Source organism: Ovis canadensis, chromosome 2, assembly GCF_042477335.2.
Source record: "Ovis canadensis isolate MfBH-ARS-UI-01 breed Bighorn chromosome 2, ARS-UI_OviCan_v2, whole genome shotgun sequence".
Classification (NCBI taxonomy): domain Eukaryota; kingdom Metazoa; phylum Chordata; class Mammalia; order Artiodactyla; family Bovidae; genus Ovis; species Ovis canadensis.
The window spans coordinates 214090467-214116299 of NC_091246.1; the positions used below are offsets into that span (position 1 = coordinate 214090467).

Consider the following 25833-nt stretch of genomic DNA (forward strand, 5'->3'; position numbering starts at 1 on the left):
GAATATTTTAGATGTTTGTAAAATTAATTGAACAATATTTGTTTATTAATTCTAATCAGTTGAATATATATAAGTATTATAAGTATATAGATAAGTATATATCCCATACTTTTAACACACTGTCTTGTGTTTATTTTTATTTATAACATTTTACAATTCATATGCCTTTTTTAATAATGAAAGGAACCAGAATAGGAAAGCATTCAGGGTAAAATATGTTCAAATCCTTAATTGTGTGGGAGTCTTGATTTAGGATAGCTAGGCTAAATTATGGTACTATAAAATAATAAAGCCATGTAGCAGGACTGAAAAATTTCACTTAATACTCCTTTAAACTATATTTCTCAGTACTAGGGAAAAACAGCTTTATTTATCTTACAAAGGAGCATTTTTTAGGAATAAATCTTTCTTAATCTAAATATCATTGTTTTAGGCTACCTGGCTTGACAATGCTTCATTTTAGATAAAGTGGGGCTTGTGGGAGGTAAGATAAGCCTTTTCCTAGAGATACTGGTATGTTTCCATTGCTGGCACCAAGGTTCTTAAAGGACATAATTATTTTCTTTACTGAGCAGAGCACAAGTAGGGACTCATATGAAATATTTCCATCTTGTGCAGTTTCAAGGTCATGGCCGATCCTGGAAACAGAGGAAAGATCTACCACCCCTTGAATCTCACCTGCTCCCTGCTCATTGTGGGAATGTGCTGTGTGTCTCCTTTCTTCTGTCATAGCCAGACAGATCTGCTGGCTCTTAACCAAGCTGATCCTCAGTGCTGGGAATCTTCTTCAGTGCTCCTCCTGGAAATGTGGAAGCCTCGAATCTCCAACACTGTTTCAGGTTTCTGGGATTTTATGATCTACCTGAAGTCATCTGAAAACTTGCAGCATGGGGCATTGTTTTGGGATCTGGCCCAACTCTTCTGGGACATCTATGTGGACTGTGTTCTCTCCAGAAACCACGGCTTAGGAAGAAGACAATTGACTGGAGAGGAAGTGAAGATCTCAGCAGTGCATCCACAGCACACAGGGAGAAAAAAAGGTGGTCAACCCCAGGCCCCATGTCTCTTGAAAGGGTCAACCAAGTATGAATGTGCTGAATTGTGAGGAACAGGGAAATGGCTATAGAGGAATCCATTGCCACACATTGTCTTCTTGGGGGTGAACCTAAAGAACACACAAATGATAGGAAGATACATAACACTTCCTTTTGTAATTTGCAGTAGCTTTTTAAAAATCAACATATTGTCCTCATCTTCATACTTCTGGTAAATAGCAGCAAAGAAGAATCAGATAGACAAGTAAGAAAAGATATGATTCCTAAAACACAATATCAAGGTATAAAGGGATGCCCCAAAATTTACATTTTTTTTCAGTTAGGCTGAACATTGGTAGTCATAACCTGTGTTTACTTGCTATGGAATCAGGAAGATTTGAACATAAGCCTGAGGAACACCTACAGCACACAAGCTCTTACCCCTTTTAAATAAAAAAATAACCCAAATGTTTTCATATAAATGGGAGGACTCCTTGAGATTTACTTAGTTGATGATATAAATGGTAGAAAAATCATCTGGCTTGCAAATTCACTCTTCCTTGTTTTCTGAACAAATCTCAAATAAGTAATTAACTTCAAGCAAGCTGAGTAATTAATTTTTAAAAATCTGGGACTTCCTACAAATTTAGATTTTTCATTGAATAAATATATATTCAAATATGTAATATTTGAATATATATTAGTCTTCAGTCTTATATATATCAGTCTTCTCTGGGGGCACTAGAAAAAAATTTCCTTTATAGAATTAGAATGAGGGTGAATGAAGCACTGTGAGTAAGCTGAGAGGTAACTTAGCCTTATTCATACTGTTTTTGTTCCTTTTCCTGTGTTGTTTTCAACCAATGAGCTTCTAAAGCTTGCAACAAGGGCTGTTCGAGTGGTAGTAACTGTTTATGAAGTAGTGGAAAACTAAAGAATAAAATAATTTTTTATTTGTACATTTTGTTGTGAGAATTGTTATATAATTGTAAAATGGAAAAATCTATTAAAATAGCAATTAACAGTGATAGTTCTAGATAAATCTTTTCTCAAGATATTGGAGAACCTTTAAATATTTAATTTGTTTTAATCTCACTAACAAAAGATATGATTAACTGACCCATAAAACCAGATAATCCACTGGTATTATTTATACATAAATTTATTGTTTTGGCAAGTGTTATTGTCACTTAGAGGAAATATTGTCACCTAGAGGAAATATTCTTTCACCAGCTTAGTTACTAAAGCAGAAGTACAAAATTAGTGTCTATAAATGTTGGTTGCCAATATTTTAAAAATATTTTGAACAGAGGCTGCCGAGATAGTGACATTAGTAAGCACTGTATATTTTCTTCATGTGTACTGTAGACTTTTTATCCCATCACTCTTATGCTATATAGCTGTTGTACTCAAATTACTACCAGTATTTCTTGGTTTTGCATTTTATACTCACTTTGAATTACTTTATCTATAGAATAAATGAAAATAATAATATTTGTGTTCAACTTAACATGAAAATAATCTATAAATATGTCACATATAATTATATTATAACTACTTATATATTATATACTATAATTCTATATTATAATCATGTATATATACATAGAATCTCAAAAAATGGTTTCAGTTTGCTTGTTTGCAATAGGCTATCAAAATAGCCTGAGACTACGTGTAATTTTCTGAGTACACTTCAACATTTTTATCTTTAAAAAAATCTAATGGATGTGTCTTCAGCATTGGAACTCACTTCCTTCATCTCGCTATAGAGATGCTATTGACCCAGCTGGTCTGAAAACTTTGCAAGCAGTAGGACTAAACATCGTACTTTATTGAAGTTATTTTAATGTTTGACATAAACAATTGTTGCATACCAGGAAGTAAGACTTTCCATTTGTACTGTATAGTCACAGTCAAAGAGGGTCTTGGGTCAAGGAGACACCATGTTTTAAAGCTAAATAGTTGTGGGAACATCGAGATTTTATCTCAAGAGGCCTGATTAAATCTCTAGTGGCTCAAGGAGACTCTGGATGTACCTGCACAGATTCTCCACTAATTTTTCCTTTTGTCCCCAGGGAATTAATATTCTATCAGGTTGGGATGGGGTGAGAGTGAAGAGGTGTTTGTCCCCATAGTTCTTAGGAAAATTACATCACCAGAGCAGAAGAGAACTAAAATAAGTGTCTCCATAATACACAAAAAGGTTCTTGCTATTTTGATGGCTTCAAGTTAAATAGTTTAAATACACTTGAATAATGTTGCAATGAATCATGCCTTATTAAAAACACAGAACTCCTATATAACTTTGTATGTTAATTTATTTGTTAATATTGAGTCAGGAAATACAAAAACAAGAGATATCAAATAGCTATATAAACTTGGGCAAGCTAATTGACTTATTTAACTCTTAGTTTTTTCATCTGAAAAAGAGGGATATGGAAAAATTTAGAAGACCTATAATGTCTCTTAAGGTTCTATGTTCTGATGTTCTGTAACCTTATAAAAAATAAATGTATGAAAAGCATGGATTTACCTATAGAAAGAATCTGAAAGAGCTTTTTACTCCAAGGATAACTTCCTGAGCTTAGTGATGAGCTAGACACTGCGGTGCTTTATAACAATGATAAGCAGGAACAGAGGTGATCCAGAAATGAGAATTGCCAAAATTCTGAGAACTGAAGATATCATTGTTTGAGAAAAGACTTAAAAGGGCATCATTAATTTGTCTAGAAAAATACAAGCTAATAACTGAATGTTGAAATATTCAGAAGACTGAAGAGGTTATACCCAGTCTTAAGTACTAAATTATGATGGATTCTGTGTAGGCAGAGAGGCAGAGAGAATGAGAGAGAAAATGATAAATTGATTTAGGAAAAGTGTAAGCTGATAATGTCTCCCAAGTAGAAAATAACAGAGTTGAGGTTAACTTATGGGTTCATAAAGGCTTCAATACAAATGAAAGGATTTTTACGCATATCCTTGTATGTATCAAAAGTGATGATTTCTTGCTTCAGCAAATCTTGCTCTGCCCCTAAGAGGAGCAGAAAAACTTGCCTTCCTGAGCTTGGTAGTTTGGATGGTCTAGAAAAATTGTGAGTCTTTGCTTTCCTCTTTGACATGAAAATTAACATTTAGGTTTATAATTTGATGATGTTTGCAGTTGGTGTCTAGCTGACAAATGTTCATAGTGCTCTTATTTTTTAAACACTAAGCAGAAGACAAAACAATGCTTTAGAAATACAAATTAGATTGACAAAGGCTTGATTTTCTACTTTACTCACGATAAGAAATTTTATAAGTAGCATATTCAGAAATTACTTATCTAGAAATCTTTCTAAAGAAACATTCAGAGCTGTAGTCAACTTTGCAGTACAAGGTTCTTCATTGCAAATATTATTTATAGTAAAAGAAAATTGGAAATAATCTAAATGTCCCAAGTTGGGTAATGGTAAATTAAATTATGGCATAAAGTATATATGCATAAAATTATGATTCTCTTTGGAAGATTATACTATGAATGGTTTAAAGTTTTTTAAATTTTATATTATATAACAATTTCAAACTTTTCTAGTCAGAAGAGTATATTTTAATACATCTTAATCCAATAGGAAATATATTTCTTATAATCTACTTAATTCATATTACATAATTAAACCTTATAGGACACAAAATTTTGCATAAACAAAAATTTACACATATACCTCTGCAATAAATTTATGCAGAATCTTAATTGCAGAGTGGCAGAAATAGTAGAGTGGCAGAAAACTTTCTTTGTAAAACCAAGTCATTGATGTTTAATCAGCCCGAAAATATTTTGGTGATCTAATGATTTGTTCCTTTTCTCTACTTCCAGGTGCCTATTCTCAACAACCAAGAAACCCTTCCCTAAAGAAGAAAGAGTTGATTGAAGACTTGATAAGCATGCATGTGCATAGGAGCAGATCGAAGTTCATTGGAAAAGCGACCAGTGGCCTGGAAATAAAGAGAAAGTAAATCTAACCTCAGAGCTACACACATCTTGGCATTTAAACAAATATATATATATTTTTCTTGACTATTGATCATTCATTTACTTGAAATGGTGGGAGTATAAAAAGATAAATATTAAGCCACATTGTCTCAGAGTACTTAGCTTCATTCTTTTAGGCTTCTAGCACATTCCTTCAAATGGTGACACTGCTGTCAGATCATCCCACTGTCTGAATGAGAGGACCTGTGCATGCTAAGTTGCTTAGTTTAGTCTGACTCTTTGCGACCCAATGGACTGTAGCCCCCAGACTCCTCTGTCCATGGGATTCTCCAGGCAAGAATGCTGGAGGGGTTTGGATGGGTCTACTCAGATTCTTTGTATTCATTTTGGTCATTGTTTTGGGGTATTAACATTGTTAATGAACTAGAGTGCTAGACACTTAATTTGAATACACTGCATGGCTTCAAAGACATCAATCACTGAATTACTTATGCACAGGCATATGAGACTATGCTTACTAATTACCTGAATCTTGTTTGAAAGAATATTTTTTAATATTTTGAACTGAGTGATGCAAAAAACAAAATGAAACAACTGGAAAATAAAGCATTCTACTAACAGAAACAAAATTAATAAAAGCTCTGGACCCCAAGTAACGTTACTGAAGTCTTTTTATTTCAACATTCAGTGTTACCGTTAATGATAATCCAAACTCTAACAAAATAGCAGTAAGTATAAATTTTTTCTCCAATTAGTATATTTTCTATTGGATTAAATATTAAGACTATAATTGATAACACTTTGCTTTGAAAAACAAACTAAAAATTAAAAAAGCATTATAAGAAAAGAACCCATAAAAATATTTTTCCTCAAAATGACCAGGCCTGAATAAGGTTCATCACAAAGAAGTCCAATTAGCAAATTTATTTGAGTTCCAGACACAATGCTATTTTTATCTCTAATTATGCTCATCTCGCCAGTCATTTCTGACTATTATAACTGATGGTTGAAAACCAGTTTGAATTTCAGCTATGTTAGCAATTCACTTGCTTTCCTAGATCCATAAGTGTTTTCACTTAAGGTTTAGGGCCTCCTTAAATGATAAATCTTACCCAAAGGGTTAATATTAGAAGATATAGCTGCATCTGAAGATTCACCAAAGTCTGGGGAAGGAAGTGAAAACAGGAACCAGCCTCAGCTTTAACTTGATTAGAAGAATGAGCACATTAAGAGCTGCCATTCTTTGACTACCATTTCTACAGAGGGTCGTGGATTTGCCTTTGTGCTACTTTCACTAATGAAGCAATCAATTTCTTAAAAAGTATCACATAAACTCATTATCTGTTACACATCGTTGAAGAGATGCCATTCTTGCAAGGCTTGCCCCTTACTCCTCCTACACCTCGGTACTACATGAGAGGGGCTGCCAAGTTTTTCTGATGCTTTGTGAGCCATCTAGTCTCTGGTGCAATTAATCAATTCTGTCTTTGTAGAATGCAAGCAGCTGTAGACAACATGTAAATACATGAACATGGCAGTGTTCCAATAAAACTTTGCTTGTGGACACTGAAATCTGACTCCAAGTCATTTTCAAGTGTTAGAAAACATTATTCTTCATTTGACCTTTTCCAATTATTATTTTTTTTTAATGTAATAACCTCTCTTCATTCACAGCCAGTACAAAACTGGCAGTAGGCAGATTTGACCCTTGGGCTGTAGTTTGCTGACTGGTGCTCTGGGGCATCCTTATCAAACTTGTAAGGAACAAGATGGGAGGAAGTAAGAAAGAGTGAATATGCTGAATAACAAAACCAAAAAAAACCCCAAAAACCCTCATGTTAGGCTGAAAAGCAAATTCAAAAAGATTAGGATGTTTGAACAGGAGTAACATAGTCCTAACCCTACCCAGCTGGACATTATTTCACTTTGGAAACATTACTAGAAGTTATGGATCATATGAAAAAGAGCACACAGTCTCTCTAAATGTAAGACAAACTGCACATCCAGACAATAGGTGAAATAATGGAACCAAAGCTATTTTTATTGAAAGTTGAAAGCAGTGGTTGGAGTACAGGCTCAAGAGCTGGGTTCGAACCTCAACTTCATCAAGTAGTGACCAAACGACTTAGGACAAGTTACTGACCATCTTTGTGCCTTAATTTTCTTATAAAATGAGATATCTATTTACTAGGTTTGTGGTGAGGTTTAAATGAGCTAGTATATATATGGTGTGTAGAAGCTAAACACTCTCCCAATTAAAAAAAATGTTAGCTACTACTTTGAACTTTATTCAGTTAAATACCCTAATCATACACACAGAGGAGGGAAGCACACAAGTCCTTTGATCAAATTCATTGAATGTGAGATTTTAGTGAGAAACATTTATGGTTTTTAAAATAAATTTATTCTGAGATAATTGCTGAGACATACACATTGTAAGAGCTAATACAGAGACATCCTATTTACCCTTCATCCGGGTTCCCTCCATAGTAACATCTTGCATGACCATAGTACAATAACAACCGGAGAACTGACACTGGTAGAATCTGGTTTATTCAGATCTGACCAGTTCTGCAGGCACCCATGTGTGTGTGTTTTGTTCTTTGCCACGCCTGTTCTCCAGCAGAAGCATCTGGACAGAAAATCATGTCATCAATTCGAAAATTTAGATATTCAAGAAGATAGTTGCACAAATTCCTGTAGACCACACACTTGAATACGACTACCAATGTATTCAAAGAAAGGGCCTGTATTGGAAGCACAGCACAAGTAGATTTTAATTGCTGCTTCTTTCCATTTCCCTCTACCCATCCTCACTCCCAAGGCTTTACTCTGAAGAACTAAGACACAAGAGTAGAGAGGTTAAAAAAATAAATTTTCATCATGCTTCACACCAGACTATCAAGAAAGAGGTTTCGTGCGGTCAGTACAGATTTTGAAAACACGTTTTGTGATCACCTTAAGGGGCCTTGGTATCTGGGTTCCTTTTCACTTCAGGTTGGTCAAGGTAATCTGATCAATAAGGGCAGAGAAGGCCCTGCACACTCGCTCAGCTCCACAATATAGGTCCAGGTTTACTGAAGATTGCAGGTCTGAAATCAACAAACAAGAAAGTCCTTCAGAGAAAGCACCTGTAGGTCCTTAAACTGATCTTAATAAAGTTCTAGCACAGAGAAGAACTAAAATCCATCTCTCTTCAGTTCCTGGTGGCAATGCTCTTTCTCTAAGCTAGCCTGCAAATGAGATGGGTATCATTTACCATGATCAGTTACCAATCGAGACAAGTTGTGGTTCTTAAAGAGAATTTTCCCATAGGTTCAAGCAAAATTCTGAGTAGCCAGAAAGCCCACTCTTGAGCAGCAGTTTTCAAAGTCTGGTGTATGTTGAAATCATCTTTGTTTGTTGTGTTAGTTGCTCAGCCATTTCTGACTCTTTATGATCACATGGACTGTAGCCTGCTAGTCTCCCCATCTGTGGAATTCTCCAAACAAGAATACTGGAGTTGGTTGCCATTTCCTTCTCCAGGGGATCTTTCTGACCCAGGGATTGAAGCTGGGTCTCCTGCACTGCAGGCAGATTCTTTACCAACTGAGCCACCAAGGAAAACCTAAAATCACCTGGAGAGTATTAAAACAGATTGCTAGGTCGCAGGTTCAGGGTTCAGATTCAGTATATATGAGGGTTAATTTTATGTGTCAATTTGAATAGACTGTGGTGCTTGGATATTTAGTAAAATATTTTTCTGCGTGTATCTGTGCAGGTGTTTCTGGATGAGGTTAACATTTAAATGAGTAGACTGAGCAGAGCAGAGTGCCCTCCCTAATTAGGTGGATAGAACTCATCCAATCAATTGAAGGCTTGAATAGAAAAGGTCTGAGTAAGAGAATTCCTTCTGCCTGATTGTTTTCCAGCGGAGACATCAATTTTCTCCTGCTTTTGGACTCAAAAGGAGACATCAGTTCTGGAGAACTCAGACTGCTATAGCATATCGGGGATGGGACCCAAGAAATTATGTTCCTGATAGGTTCCTGGGTGATACTGATGCTGGCCTAGGGACGATGCTTTGAGACCTCTGCTCTAGAGTTACTGATTAATGGTTTGAGTGGTCCCCTATGATCTATTGTAATAGGAATCGTGCTCTAGAAAGATCTTCAGTTTGGCAATTATCAACCAAAAAATGGATATGCATAACTTTTAAGCTAAAAGTTCCACTTCTAGGAATTGATCCTACAAACATATTTACATATGAGTACAAATATATACGCCATAAGGATACTCACCAAAACATTCTTATGCTAATAAAAAATTGAGAGCAACTTAATTACACACCAATAAGTAAATTATTGTATATTTATACCCTTGGATATTATGTAGCACTTTAAAAATGACATAGCTCAATGTCTAAGGTATATTGGCAAGTGAAAAGAGCAAAAACAAGTACAATCTAATTTATGTTAAGAAAAGAGAGACACATAAATGCAAAGAAAAAAAGTCTGAAGAAAAATTCACTAAACTGCCAACAGTGTTTACTTCTGAGAAACAGGTGTCAGGTCATGATGGTGAATTCATTTTTAAAAGGTATGTGCACTTGGTCATTTTAATTTTACGATGAGCATGTTGCATAATATTGTTTGTGTAATTAATAAAAATAAGATCGCAGGAAACAAAAACTTGGAAAGGCTTATTTTGTTAGTTATACACTTTAGTTACGTGATTTATTTTGGCTCCATCTGTGCTGTTTTCTGTTGAACATAAGAGGAGAGGGTTCATGCCTTTTTTTTTTACTGTTTATTCTCTAACACTGCTCCAGAACTACAAGAACCTTGAATAAATAATATTCTATTGCCCAAATAAAATCTTGTCCAGAGGCAAACTTATTTTAGAATATTTTGTTTCTCAACCCATAGTTATAAAAACTTTAAATACAGTAATAAAGAATAGAGAAACAACATTCAATTTCATACATTTTTAAAAAATATTTAGGTTTTTTTTTTAAGTTCCAGTCCCTTGAAACGTTAAAATAGCCAAAGATATGTACCTAGAGTTGACTGTGGCTCACATCATCAGCTCCTTATTGCAAATTTCAGGCTTAAAGTGAAGAAAGTACAGAAAATCACTAGGCCAATTGAGTACGACCTAAATTAAATCCTTTATGTTTATACAATAGAAGTGACAAATAGATTCAAGGGATTAGATCTGGTACAGAGAGTGCATAAGGAATTATGGACAGAAGTTCATAACATTGTACAGGAAGCAGTGACCAAAACCATCCAAAAGAAAAAGAAATGCAAGAAGGCAAAGTGGTTGTCTAAGGAGGCTTTACACATAGCTAAGGAAAGAAGAGAAGCAAAAGCAAGGGAGAAAGGAAAAGATATACGCAGTTGAATGCAGAGTTCCAGGGAATAACAAGCAGGGATAAAAGGCCTTATTAAATGAACAGTACAAAGAAGTAGAGGAAAAAAGTGTTACAGGAAAGACTAGAGACTGCTTCAAGGAAACTGGAGATATCAAGGGAATATTTTGTGAAAGGATGAGCACGATAAAGGACAGAAACGGTAAGGACCTAACAGCAGCAGAAGATATTAAGGAGAGGTGGCAAGGATACATAGAAAAGCTGTATGAAAAAAGCTTTAATGATTTGGATATCCATGATGGTGTGACCATTCACCTAGAGCCAGACATCCTGGAGTGTGAAGTCAAGTGGGCCTTAGGAAGAAGCATCACTGTGAACAAAGCTAGCGGAGGTGATGGAATTCCAGCTGAGCTATTTCAAATCCTAAAAGATGATGCTGTGAAAGTGCTGCCCTCAATACACCAGCAAATTTGAAAAACTCAGCAGTGGCCACAGGACTGGAAAAGGTTCATTCCAACCCCAAAGAAGGTCAGTGCCAAAGAATGTTCAAACTACTGCCCAGCTGTGCTCATTTCACATGCTAGCAAGGTAATGCTCGAAATCCTTCAAGCTAGGCTTCAACAGTATGTGAACTGAGAACTTCCAGATGTACAAGCTGGACTTAGAAAAGGCCAAGGAACCAGAGATTAAATCACCAGTATCTGTTGGGTCATAGAAAAAGCAAAGGAATTCCAGAGAAATATCTACTTCTGCTTCATTGACTATGCTAAAGCCTTCAACTGTGTGGATTACAACAAACTATGGGAAATTCAAGAGATGGGAATATCAGAACACCTTACCTGCCTCTTCAGAAACCTGTGTGCAGGTTAAGAAGCAACAGTTAGAGCCGGTCATGGAACAATGGACTGGTTCCAAATTGGGAAAGGAGCACATTAAGGCTGTTCAGGTATGATTAAAAGGAGAGGAGACGTGTCCTACCACCTCCTAAAATCCTTCTTGTTGGAATCCGTCTTGACTGAGCAATGCATGTGCCACCAGGAAGGACCCTGAGTCAGAATGATTGGCTAGAGACAACCCAGAAACTAATCCCATCACCATAAAACCCAAGACTGTGAGCCATATGGCAGAGCAGTTCTCCTGGGTTCCTTTACCCTCCTGCTCTCTGCCCGGGCACCTTTTTCCAATTAAGTCTCTTGCTTTGTCAGCATGTGTGTCTCCTCAGACAATTCACTTCCATGTGTTATACAAGAGCCCACTTTTGGGCCCTGGAAGGGGTCCCCCTTCCTATAACAGGAACAAGTATGAAATCAGTGTGCATGGGTGCATGCTAAGTTGTTTCAGTTGGGTCCAACTCTTTGTGACCCTATGGACTGTAGCCTGCCAGGCTCGTCTGTCCATGGAACTCTCCAGGCAATTCACCATGGAATAGGTTACCATGCCCTCCTGCAGGTGATCTGCCTGACCCAGAGATCAAACCTATATCTCTTACATCTCCTGCATTGGCAGGTGGATTCTTTGCCACTGTGTCACGCAACAGTCCAGAGGAAATTGCAATGGGAAAATAATTCACTTGAATGTAACTAACAATCTATCTGGGCTGTGAATGAATTAAGGATGTGAGAGAAGGCTATCAAAATAATGGGCACAGAGGTTTAAACATATTAGATTATCTAGTCTGTATTACTATCCTGGCAATGGAAATACTGAGCCCATGCTTTCCTTACTAGAATAATTAATTAGGCAAACCAATATATATTGAATATTTACCCTGGACTAAGACCTCTCTCTTGAGCTCCAGATTGTACATGATGATTGCCTCTGATATTTCCATTTGGTTCTTTCCAAGCAGTTCACATTTAATGTGTTCAAAACAGAACTCCTGATGTGTTGACCTCTGTCTCAGCTTTCCCAGCTTTCCTCATTGTAATAAGTATATAAACTTCCACCCAGGCTAAGCCACTGTCACTTGCCTAGACTACAATAGGCTCTCATCCAGTCTGTTTACAAACACTCTTGCCCTTCTTCAAGTCATTTTCCACATAATGTCAGTTTTGTAAAAACAGAAATCTACCCCTTTCTAAATGAATGCCCAGTATCCAACACAGCTCTTAGCACATAAAGTTCAATTAGCATTTGTTGAATAAATGAATGATGAACCAACTAGACGCATTTTTTTCTACCTTCATGGAGCTTAATGCTAGAATTCCGTGTACCATTTCCTATCAAGGATTTTCATATATATGCATATATGTGTGTACATGTATATATGTAAGAGAGAAAGAGAGAAAGACTCACCAACACTTCAGTACATACTCTTAGGATTCCTAGGCAGTATATCTACGTATACCTTCATGGCTACTTTTGAGAAGTCTATTTTCTAAATACTTGAGATAAAGATCCAGTGTTGCTTAAGCCCTGCTCTTTATTTTTCTACAATCTGCTGAAGTTCAAGCTTCATTTTCTGATTATTTAAAATAATAGTTTAGATGACAGTTCCAGGTGGGGAAAAAAGGAAATGGAATAATTCTCCCACATCCCCCTTAACCTCGCCTCCTAACCCCATCATCACTCCCTTGCCTTGCCTTCTCATCCTTGAAACATGCTGTGGTAAACAGAAGGCAAGGAGAGATGGAAGAGAAGTAGAGGAAAGAATTTCAGAAATTTACATAGGAAATTTCACTCATAAATGAAAAGAAAATAATTTAATGAGAAAGTAAGACTAGAGTATGCTGCCCTTTTTTGGTCACCATAAAAATAGTGTTAGACGCTCTCTCAAATCTAATTTCTTTACTGCAAGTTTGAACAAATCATTTCCCACTGATTTTCAATCCAACATTTGGAATTTAAATTGGTTTGGGGAGACCCTTCTATACACTTCTTCTTTCCCAGTAAGTTCTCAGAGTCTCCTGAAATTCTGCTATCCTAGATCTTGATACTGAATGACTCTATTCAGTTATGTCAACAACTATGCCCAAGCTGACCGTGAAGCTTGCCATTTTTGTTGCATCTCCTGCACTGGCAGGTGTATTCTTTACACTAGCACTATCCAGGAAGCCCGAGTCATATAGTCATATAAAGTTCATCTTAATTTCCAAAACATGTTGATTTCTTAGCAAAGCTCCAACTCAGAAGGCTAGTCAGCTACTAGGATAATCACAACACTGAGTGAACATATTGATAGTCTGAGTAAATCAGTATGTTACAAACTATACATCGTTCCAGTTTTTCTAACAATTCTCAAATAAAAAATAAAAAATTAAGGCAGTAAAATGATTAGATACTTCCTGCTATTATCTGATGCATCTGTAACAGAGATAGAAATAAAATAAAAATGACCAATACCTTAATTCAGTTTGTTTGCCTTTCCACATCTTCATAAGTGTGGTTATCACATTGTGTCTCTGATTACATTTGGTGTGATTTTGGTAGGCATGCATAGATTATGTACAAATTACAGGGCGTATTTTTATAATCCATATCAACAATGGCTAAATTGAGTTTACAAATAGGATTATATTCAATATATCACTAAATGAGGATACAAACTTAATAAGAAACATTTGAGTAAAGAATGGCAGTGTTAAACAAATTTAAAAAGTAGCCATGGAGATATACATAGATCCTATGCTTAAAAACCTCAAAGAAATTAAATTGATGTAAAAGAAATAAAACAATAAATTTAAACCTTAGAGATAGTACTTGCTGAATTATCACAAAGTATAAAATGCAATAAAACAACAAAAAGGGAAAGGTATACTTTCCTGTTAATATCATAAGCATGTTTTTATAATAATGCATGCTTCCTGCAGAAGCATCTCAATGGTGCTACGGTAAATGGAAACAGGTAAATTTTTTGAGATATATATTTTTTATATTATCTACGAGACTGGATAATGCTAATCATATCTTTTTACATTATTGCATAATCAGAATTTAAAAATAAACTTTGCCTTTTCATGATTTCCCTTTTAATGATCTAATGATGGGTGTATATATAGATATATCAATATATATGCTGCTGTTTAATCGCTGTCATGTCTGACTCTGACACCCCATGGACTGTAACCTGCCAGGCTCCTCTGTCTATGGGATTTCCCAGGCAAGAATACTGAAGTGGTTTGCCATTTCCTTCTCCAGGGAATCTTCCCTACGTCTGCCTCCTGAGTCTCCTGCATTGCAGGCTGATTCTTTACTGCTGAATCACCAGGGAAGCCTCCATTCATATGTATGTGCTTAGCTACTCAGACATTTCCAACTCTTTGTGACACCATGCACTGTAGCCTGCCAGGCTCCATTGTCCATGGGGATTCTCCAGACAAGAATACTGAAATGAGTTGCCATGCCCTCCTCCAGGGGATCTTCTCAACCCAGGGATCAAACCCAGGTCTCACAAATTGCAGGTGGGTTCTTTACCATCTGAACCATAAGGGAAACCCAAGAATACTGGAGTGGGCAGCCTATCCCTTCTCCAGAGGAATTTACTGACCCAGAAATCGAAATGGGATCTCTTACATTGCAGGCAGATTCTTTACCAGCTGAACTATCAGGGAAACTCCAATTATATGTATAGACCTTGGTAAAGCTACTTAAAATACTCATGGAACTTTTAGATATCAAACTGATCAGTCAGCTCAGTTCAGTTGCTCAGTCATGTTCGAATCTTTGCGACCTTATGGACTGCAGCACACCAGGCTTCCTTGTCCATCACCAACTCCTGGAGTTTACTCAAACTCATGTCCATCGAGTCAGTGCTACCATCCAACCATCTCATTCTCTGTCAGCCCCTTCTCTTCCAGCTTCCAATCTTTCCCAGCATCAGTGTCTTTTCAAATGAGTCAGTTCTTCTCATCAGGTGGCCAAAGTATTGGAGTTTCAGCAGCAGTCCTTCCAATGAACATTCAGGACTGATTTCCTTTAGGATGGACTGCTTGGATCTCCTTGCAGTCCAAGGGACTCTCAAGAGTCTTCTCCAACATCACAGCTCAAGAGCAGCAATTCTTCAGTACTCAGTTTTCATTACAGTCCAAATCTCAGATCCATACGTGACTACTGGAAAAATTATAGCTTTGACTAGACCAACTTTGTTGGTAAAGTAATGGCTCTGCTTTTTAATATGCTGTCTAGGTTGGTCAATACTTTTCTTCCAAGGAGCAAGTATCTTCTAATTTCATGGCTGCAGTCAATATCTGCAGTGACTTTGGAGCCCAAGAAAATAAAGTCTCTCACTGTTTCCATTGCTTCCCCATCTATTTGCCATGAAGGGATGAGGCCAGATGCCATGATCTTAGTTTTCTAAATGTTGAGTTTTAAGCGAACTTTTTGACTCTCCTCTTTCACTTTCATCAAGGGGCTCTTGAGTTCACCTTAAATTTCTGCCATAAGGGCAGTGTCATCTGCATATCTGACATTATTGATATTTCTTCCGGCAATCTTGATTGCAGCTTGTGCTTCATCCAGCCCAGCATTTCTCATGATGTACTCTGCATATAAGTTAAATAAGCAGGGTGACAATATGCAGCCTTGACGGATTCCTTTCCCAATTTGGAACCAGTCTGTTGTTCCATGTCCAATTCTAACTGTTGCTTCTTGACCTGCATACAGATTTCTCAGGAGGCAGGTCAGGTGGTCTGGTATTCCCATCTCTTAAAGAATTTCCCACAGTTTGTTGTGATCCACACAGTCAAAGATTTTGGCATAATCAGTAAAACAGAAATAGATGTTTTTCTGGAACTCTCTTGCTTTTTCAGTGATCCAACAAATGCTGGCAATTTGATCTCTGGTTCCTCTGCCTTTTCTAAATACATCTTGAACATCTGGAAGTTCATGGTTCACCTACTGTTGAAGCCTAGCTTGTAGAATTTTGAGCATTATTTTGCTAGCATGTGAGATGAGTGCAGTTGTGTGGTAGTTTGAACATTCTTTGGCATTGCCTTTTTTTGAGATCGGAATGAAAATTGACCTTTTTCAGTCCCGTGGCCACTGCTGAGTTATCCAAGTTTGCTGGCATATTGAGTGCAGCACTTTCATAGCATCACCTTTTAGGATTTGAAATAGCTCAATGTAATTCCACTATATCCACTAGCTTTGTTCATAGTGATGCTTCCTAAGACCCACCTGACTTCAGACTCCAGGATGTCTGGCTCTAGATGAGTGATCACACCATCATGGTTATCTGGGTCAGAAAGATCTTTTTTGTATAGTTCTTCTGTGTATTCTTGCCACTTCTTCTTAATATTTTCTGCTTTTGTTAGGTCTATAGCACTTCTGTCCTTTATTGTGCCCACCTTTGCATGAAATATTTCCTTGGTATCTCTAATTTTTCCTTGAGATCTCTAGTCTTTCCCATTCTATTGTTTTCCTCTGTTTCTTTGCACTGATCACTGAGGAAGACTCTCATCGCTCCGTGCTGTTCTTTGCAACTCTGCATTCAAATAGATATATCTTTCTTTTTCTACTTTGCCTTTAGCTTCTCTTTTCTCAGCTATTCGTGAGGCCTCCTCAGACAACCATTTTGGCATTTTACATTTTTTTTTTCTTGGGAATGGTCTTCATCACTGCCTCTTGTATAATGTCACGAACCTCCATCCATAGTTCTTCAGGCACTCTGTCTCAGATCTAGTCCCTTGAATCTCTTTATCACTTCCACTGTATAATCATAAGGGATTTGATTTAGGTCATACCTGAGTGGTCTAGTGGTTTTCCCTGCTTTCTTTAATTTAAGTCTGAATTTGGCAATAAGGAGTTCATGATCTGAGCCACAGTCAGCTCCTGGTTTGTTTTTTGCTAACTGTATAGAGCTTCTCCCTTTTTGCCTGCAAAGAATATAATCAATCTGATTTCAGTATTGACTATCTGGTAATGTCCATGTGTAGAGTCTTCTCTTGTGTTGTTGGAAGACGATGTTTGTTATGACCAGTGCGTTCTCTTGGCAAAACTCTGTTAGCCTTTGACCTGCTTCGTTTTGTACTCCAAGGCCAAATTTGCCTGTTACTCCCGGTATCTCTTAACTTCCTACTTTTGCATTCCAGTCCCCTATAATGAAAAGACATCTTTTTTGGGTGTTAGTTCTAGAAGGTCTTGTAGGTCTTTATAGAACTGTTCAACTTCAGTTTCTTCAGCATTACTGGTTGGGGCACAGACTTGGATTACTGTGATCTTGAGTGGTTTGCTTGAAAATGAACAGAGATTATTCTGTCGTTTTTGAGATTGCATCCAAGTACTGCATTTCAGACTCTTTTGTTGACTATGAGAGCTACTCCATTTCTTCTAAGAGATTCTTGCCCTCAGTAGTAGATATAATGGTCATCTGAGTTAAATTCACTTATTCCAGTCCATTTTAGTTAGTTGATTCGAAATGTCAGTGTTCACTCTTGCCATCTCCTGTTTGACCACTTCCAATCAGCCTTGATTCATGGACCTAACATTCAGGGTTCCTATGCAATATTGCTCTTCACAGCATCGGACTTTACTTCCATCACCAGTCACATCCAGAACTGGGTGTTGTTTTTGCTTTGGCTCCGTCTCTTCATTCTTTCTGGAGTTATTTCTCCACTGATCTCCTGTAGCATATTGGGCACCTACTGACCTGGGGAGTTCATCTTTCAGTGCACTATCTTTTCACCTTTTCATGCTGTTCATGGGGTTCTCAAGGTAAGAAAACTTAAGGGGTTTGCCATTCCTTCCCCAGTGGACCACATTTTGTCAGAACTCTCCACCATGACCCGTCCGTCTTGGGTAGCCCTACATGGCATGGCTCATAATTTCATTGAGTTAGACAAGGTTGTGATCTGTGTGAGCAGTTTGGTTAGTTTTCTGTGGTGGTTTTCTTTCTGTCTGCCCTCTGATGGATAAGGATAAGAGGCTTATGGAAGCTTCCTGATGAAAGAGACTGACTGAGGGGCAAGCTGGGTCTTATTCTAATGGGCCATGCTCAGTAAATCTTTAATCTAATTTTCTGTGGATGGATGGGCTGGGTTCCCTCTCTGTTGTTTGACCCGAGGCCAAACTATGGTGGAGGTAATGAAGATAATGGCAGTTCAGTTCAGTTCAGTTCAGTCTCTCAGTCGTGTCCGACTCTTTGCGACCCCATGAATCGCAGCACGCCAGGCCTCCCTGTCCATCACCAACTCCCGGAGTTCACTCAGAGTCGCGTCCATCGAGTCAGTGATGCCATCCAGCCATCTCATCCTCTGTCGTCCCCTTCGCCTCCTGCCCCCAATTCCTCCCAGCATCAAAGTCTTCTCCAATGCGTCAACTCTTCGCATGAGATGGCCAAAGTACTGGAGTTTCAGCTTTATCATCATTTCTTCCAAAGAAATCCCTGGGTTGATCTCCTTTAGAATGGACTGGTTGGATTTCCTTGCAGTCCAAGGAACTCTCAAGAGTCTTCTGCAACACCACAGTTCAAAAGCATCAATTCTTCAGCGCTCAGCCTTCTTCACAGTCCAACTCTCACATCCATACATGACCACAGGAAAAACCATAGCCTTGACTAGACGGACCTTAGTCGGCAAAGTAATGTCTCTGCTTTTGAATATGCTATCTAGGTTGGTCATAACTTTTCTTCCAAGGAGTAAGCGTCTTTTAATTTCATGGCCGCAGTCACCATCTGCAGTGATTTTGGAGCCCCCCAAAATAAAGTCTGACACTGTTTCTACTGTTTCCCCATCTATTTCCCATGGAGTGATGGGACTGGATGCCATGATCTTCGTTTTCTGAATGTTGAGCTTTAAGCCAACTTTTTCGCTCTCCTCTTTCACTTTCATCAAGAGGCTTTTTAGTTCCTCTTCACTTTCTGCCATAAAGGTGGTGTCATCTACATATCTGAGGTTATTGATATTTCTCCCGGCAATCTTGATTCCAGCTTGTGTTTCTTCCAGTCCAGCATTTCTCATGATGTACTCTGCATATAAGTTAAATAAGCAGGGTGACAATATACAGCCTTGACGTACTCCTTTTCCTATTTGGAACCAGTCTGTTGTTCCATGTCCAGTTCAAACTGTTGCTTCCTGACCTGCATACAGATTTCTCAAGAGGCAGGTTAGGTGGTCTGGTATTCCCATCTCTTTCAGAATTTTCCACAGTTTATTGTGATCCACACTGTCAAAAGCTTTGGCATAGTCAATAAAGCAGAAATAGATGTTTTTCTGGAACTCTCTTGCTTTTTCCATGATCCAGCAACCTCCTTCAAAAGGTCCCATGCAGGCACTGCTACACTCAGTGCCCCCGACCCTGCAGCAGGCCACCATTGACCTCACCTCTGCTGGAGACTCCGGGACACTCAAGGGCAAGTCTGGGTCAGTCTCTTGTGGGGTCACTGCTCCTTTCTCCTGGGTCCTGGTGCATACAAGGTTCTGTTTTTCCCTCCAAGAGTCTGTTTCCTGTGTAAGTTCTGGTGGCTCTGTGGTGGGGTCAACGATGACCTCCTCAAAGAGGGCTTATGCCATACCCAGGTCTGCTGCACCCAGAGCCCCTGCCCCTGTGGCAGTCCACTGCTGACCTGTAACTTTGCAGGAGACACTCAAACACAGTTCTGGCTCAGTCTCTGTGGGGTCTCTGGGTCCTGGTGGGCACAAGGTTTGTTTGAGCCCTCTGAGCATCTCTGGAAGGTAAGGGGTTTGATTCTAAATGTGATTTTGCCCCTCCAACCATCTTGCTGGGGCTTCTCCTTTGCCCTTGGACGTGGGGTATCTTTTTTGGCAAAATCCAACATTCTCCAGTCAACGGTTGCTCAGCTGCGAGAAGATGAGCACAGGTCCTTCTACTCCACCGTCTGACGCCAGTATACAGAGCTGGGATATTGTCTCCCAAATACGTGCAGCAGATGTAGTCTGTTAAGAATCTGAAACGAACCACATTTGTGAGGGCTAACCCAGTATTTTTAATATTTTAAAAATCAATAGCTTTCATAAATTCAATTGGAGAAACAAAAACAAAATATAAAAATGGGATGAGTATGTGAAATCCTAGATGAGTTTCTAAAATAAAAACCACATTTTTATGTGGAATCTTCCTAAAAAGGTCTAGTGGATATTGACTTTATTTTAGAATACTCATCATGACCCCAGTGATGTTTAGATGGAAATAAGTGGGTGGAAACTCGTGTTGGCCTAAGAATCAGGCACAAGGAGTTCTCATCTAGTCTTTGTCTCAGGCAGTCTGAGCATTCTTCTGGCATTTTTGTGATTTTACTTTCTCTAATACCTGATTATAACTCCAGCTCTCTTCACAGTAGATTTTTAGAATTAGCCAGTAATTACTTCATCGACTTGGCTCTACCAAGTTCAGTGTATAACTGACATTATCATGTTCCCATCTTACAGCTCACCAATTGCTATCAGGTTTCCCTTCCTAAATTCTTACACTGAAGTCCTGCTTCCACTATCTCCAAGTATGAGTATATTTCTATTTAGAGTCTTTAAAGAGTTAGTTAAATTAAATGAAGTTTATGTGGCTGGATCCTAACCCAGTATGAGCAGTGGACTTATACAAAAGAAGAAATTTGGATAGAGACATTTTGTTGTTTTGTCGCTAAGCTGTGTTTGACTCTTTTTGGGATCCCATGGACTGGGACTATAGCTCACCAGGCTCCTCTGTTCATGGAGTTTTCCAGGCAAGAACAGTGGAGCAGGTTGCCATTCCGTTCTCCAAGGATATTCCTGACTCAGAGATCAAACCCATGTCTCCTGCATTGGCAGCAGTTTCCTTACTACTGAGCCACCTGGGAAGCCCATTATAGAGAATGCATGGAGGAAAATGGTGTGAAAACACAAGGGGAAGACAGTCATTGACAAGCCCAGGAGAGAGGCCTTAGAAGACAACAATGCTGCTAATATCTTGATCTCCAGCTTCTAGCATCCAGAAGTGTGAGGGAAAAAATTTAATTGTTTAATCCACCCGATCTGTGATTCTTCATTATGGCAGTTCTAGTAAGCTAATACATCAACTCAGAAATATTTGGGGAAAGTCTTCTCTGATGCAAAAAATATGAGAATATTAACCTTTGTTTTATTGCTTGTCTCTAGATGACTCATTCCAACATAAAAGATCTTAAAAAGAAAGGGATGGAAATACAGATATAGATATATTAAGAAGACAAAGTCTTCTATAAATAAGACAATGTCACTGCAAAACAGAAGAAATAGCTATAATAAAGAAGTATTAATAAAAAGAACACTTGGATTTAGCAACAAGCACAGCTTATAAGGGTGATGATGATGGTGTTACTTGTAGAAACATTCATCAATTATCATCCAGAGAAAGACTATCATTCTTATTCTCATTTTAAAAGGGTCACATCAGGCTGCCCAGTTATATATGTTTTAGTACTATTGATAATGACAATTGCCACAACAAAATAATAGCCATTTATTGAATTCTTGGTATGTGCCAGGTGCTATAATAAAATCTCATATGGCTTATCACCTCTAAGGCTCACAATGACACTATCAATTAGGCAATACTAGAAATCAAGTTCAAAGACGTTGTGCGTGTGTTCTCAGTTGCTCAGTCGTATCCAGCTGTTTGCAACCCCATGGACTGGAGCCCATCAGGCTTCTCCACCTGTGGAATTCTCCAGGCAAGCATACAGGAGTGGGTTGCCATTTCTTACTCCATCAAAGAGGCTATTAATGTCCAAAAAGACTCACAATTCGGTTACTCACTAGATAAGTTACAGCTGTTGGGCTAATATTATGGACTGAAGTGTTTTAAAAGGCAGCTTGACCCCCTGGCCATCACTATCTCTCTCTAGTGATTGTGAGAATCTTACCAGAAGGCACTTCTGGAGTGAAGGCGTCTGTGAGTTTTGACAGCAGTTCTTGCAACTCTCCCTCTAGCTCCCTTCCCCTCCTGGATGTTCATTGCCCCTTTCCTTTCCCCTGGTGCCAGAGCAAGACTGGTCATTTCAACAAGAGGAATTTTGGGGATGTCCTGCAGCCGTCCTTAACTGGGCAGGGCGCTAGAGGTCTCCTTTGAGGTCTTCTGTGCTCGGCTTTGTGCTCTGGGGCTTTGCACTGGCCTCGGCTTTGAGGTGGCCTCTGATAATTCTGAGTTTGGTAGAGCATGTTTTGCACTTGCTGGACCTCGGTGGCTTCCGTTAATCACAGCGGACCTAGGAAGTGTTTCCTGCTGTGAACTGTCCTCAGTGGAACCCTTGATCTGGGGAGAATCTCCTCCCCTTTTCTGAAATCTTTCTTCACCCTTTCGATGGTCACCCTTGGCAATCACATTTTGCCAGGAAAAAGATGAAGGATGGAGGGGCTGTAACATTGCCTGGGTAAAGAACATTTTATTTATGATGAAATTAACATTTTTCTTACTTTTTCATTATGTGTTAAATTTCAAAATTTCAATAGGAAATTTTAATGCAATATTTTCTTTTTTGTCTCTACATTACTAGCGATTTTATTTTATGCTACTAATTCAATGTCACCCGAAAACTGTCTACAAAAGTTAGAACAGTTTAGATTCTAGAAAGATCACAGGGAATAATCATAAGGAATTTTGGAAAACTCTAGGTTCTGAAAGTTCAAGTTCTAAAATATCAAAGGAATATCTGAAAATGTCATGATATATTAGATTGATAGATAAAAATATTACAATAAAAAGTTCATAATGATCTACTTAGATAGGTTTCAAAATAAGCCATAGGTATAAAATCTAAGGAAAGTGCAGCCTATAAAGCGCAGGTCTCTAAGTGTGGTCCACAGACTCCTGGAGGTCCCTGAGACTCTTTCTATAGCATAGGGAACTATATTCAATATCTTGTAATAACCTTTATGGAAAAGAATCTGAAAAGGAATATATGTATTTATGTATAACTGAATCACTTTGTTGTATACTTGAAATGAACACAACATTGTATATAATTATACTCCAATAAAAAAGAAAAAAAGAATATCCTTGAACGTGTAGCAAAAATTCTTGTTTTTCTCAGTAACATGTCTCCTTAATATTGTATGTGATGAAATGTGATGTATGCATAAAACATTTCTGATGTTTACTGAAATATAAAAATTGTCTCTTATGCAAAAGAATTAGGCTTTGGTATTTGGCAAACATCCTTTTCAAAAATGAATTAAGTGGGACTATTACAGTAAGGAAAACAATGCTCTCTGAGGACAGTTTTAAGAGCTGAGCTTTTAAGCAAACATTAGAATTTTGGAAAACTTTCATTCACTAACATGAGCTTGTCTCCATTCCAATCCCTAACGACTTTTCTGACAAGATTCATGGTAATATTAATGAATATGATTTTTTAAATCTTTCATAATGAAATGGATGAGCATTAGGAAGTTCAGCATAGTTTGGTAAGTTTCCAACTGACCAATGTATGATGGTACAAAATCATGGCTAGATAGAAGATTCATTCAAAAAGCACAACAGAATATTGCGTCTTAATGAAACAGAGTGTAAAAGACATGTGGTTTAAGATTCAATACTGCAACCATTCTCTTATGAAACAATCATTTATTATGTTTTGATCTGGCATCAAGGAAGATCTCCAATTATCTTAAAAGGCTACTAAAATGCTTCTTTCTTTTTCATCTGCAAATCTGTGGGAGGCCAGATTTCTTCACATACTTCAGCCAAAACATCTTGCAACAGACTGAATGCTGAAGCAGGAAAAATTCAGCTGTCTTTGTGAAGCCAGACATTAAATAGATTTGTAAAAAAACATAAAACAATGCCAGTCTCCTAATTAAATACATATTTAAGAATATATGGGCTTCCCTGGTGGCTCAGATGGTAAAGAACCACCTGCAATGCAGGAGACCTGGGTTCAATTCCTGGGTTGGGAAGATCCCCTGGAGGAGGGCATGGCTACCCACTCCAGTATTCTTGCCTGGAGAATTCCATGGACAGGGGAGCCTGGTGGACTATAGTCCATGGGGCTGCAAAGAGTCAGACACGACTGAGCAACTAACACACACACAAACACAAGAATATATAATTACTGTTTAAAACATTACATTATATAATAGGCTTATTATTTTCATTTTCAAATTGGTTAAACTTATTTTAAAACCATTTTACTTATCAGTCTTAATTCTGATTAGGGTAGATAGCAATAGATATAACCCACAAAAGCTCTCTAGGACCCTCAAAAAATTGTAAAAATCTAAAAGGGGTGCTGAGACTAAAGGTTTAAGAATCAATGCTATAAAGTACCTCTCTGCCCCAAGTCTACTGTTAGTAAATGGTACCCATGCTGTTCTCTCCCAATGGCACCACCTTCAGAAAAGTGGAAGATATCATCTGACTGATGAAAGGGGGAGTTGATTAGGGTATGGAGAAAAGTGGGAAAGGGAGGAGGCTGATCAGAGTGAGGTGCAAGAGCCTCAGGCTGCAGCCCACCCTCAGCCCAAGGATTCTAGGTCAGACCTCCAGACGATCCAGATGGCTAGTGTCTCCCACATTCTCTACCTGTAGATCCTGTCCCATTAGCTGCCGCTTGGTCCACAGACTGTCCCGATTGATTATGAGTTCGTATATCTTTGTATCATACCTGCAACTTTTTTCTTCCTGGCAGGCGTATATGGCTTGCAACTTGTCTTTGGGTCAGTTTAACTGCTTTTTAAGGAGCCTGCAAAAAGGACAGGTCTGAGTGACTTGGAAGGGCAAGATCAGTATAGCAAGATGCAATAGCCCTAGGGAAATGTACTCCAGGTCCTCTCTGTGGGAGAAGGAGCTGGAGAACCCTGGACTTGACTAAATAACACCTAACATTCATTAGTCCTGCTTTAACCTGTTCACCCTGTACAGCTGTTTCTCATGTCTACTATACACACAATTCTTCCAAGAATTTCAGTGTTTTTAGAGGTGTTTTCAGAAACTCATCATGCTTGTTATGGACTACCTTGACAGCATACCTTCAGCAGCTCCTTAAATGTGAATACTGACTTTATTCATCACCCTTCTGTCCATAAATACTCCATTTAGAATGACGGCATGCATGTCATGGCTAAATACCTAACATCTGACTAAGACCACAAGGGAGGGAACAATCATGCAGTTTGTGAATTCTGGGTCTGTCTTGGCTTCTCATCCTAAGTCTAGCCTAGTTGTTCATTGGTTTCAGAATGAATCAAGTAGTCAGAGTAATTCTTCCATAACATGAGGGAGGTCATGTTACTCCCCTGCTCAAAGTCCTCCAGTGTTTCCCCCTCTTTATTTAGAATAAACCGAAGTCCTTACAGAGGCAGACGAAACTTGATAAGATGGCCAGGATTTCCCTTCCCTCCTGACCTCATCTCTAATTTCTCCTGCTCACTGACTGTCCTTCAGTCACACAGAGCTCTTGGCAACTGCTTGACCTCCCCTCAGAGTTGGCTCTTTTGGGCCCCTCTGTTTGGAATCCTCCTTCCCCTAGGTTTTTGCTCATCTCATCATCTTTAAGCCTCCACTCACCATCATACCCTCAGTGAGGCTCTCCCTCACTGCTCTACTTGAAACTGCAAACCAGAACTCCCAAC

At 38.3% G+C, this 25833-nt stretch overlaps 2 protein-coding genes across 2 annotated transcripts in view; one reads left to right on the forward strand and one right to left on the reverse strand.

Annotated features, from left to right (window-relative positions):
- Positions 1–628: 628 nt before the first annotated feature.
- Positions 629–5027, forward strand: FAM237A (family with sequence similarity 237 member A). The gene is made up of 2 exons (XM_069578122.1): positions 629–1040; positions 4888–5027. The coding sequence occupies exons 1-2, from the start codon at positions 629–631 to the stop codon at positions 5025–5027; spliced, it is 552 nt and encodes a 183-aa protein (XP_069434223.1).
- Positions 5028–7992: 2965 nt separating this feature from the next.
- Positions 7993–25833, reverse strand: part of DYTN (dystrotelin) — a 73937-nt gene continuing 56096 nt past the window's right edge. The window contains 4 exon segments of the mRNA XM_069573765.1: positions 7993–8096; positions 22128–22198; positions 22200–22630; positions 24785–24944. Of these exon segments, the coding sequence (XP_069429866.1) occupies positions 7993–8096; positions 22128–22198; positions 22200–22630; positions 24785–24944 (766 nt within the window).

What these genes read in the sequence shown, in the direction of transcription:
- FAM237A (XM_069578122.1), top strand. Translation starts at nt 629, where the DNA reads ATGGCCGATCCTGGAAACAGAGGAAAGATCTACCACCCCTTGAATCTC. An exon ending in GCACACAGGGAGAAAAAAAG is followed by an intron (nt 1,041 to 4,887) that starts GTGGTCAACCCC and finishes CTCTACTTCCAG; the next exon opens with GTGCCTATTCTCAACAACCA.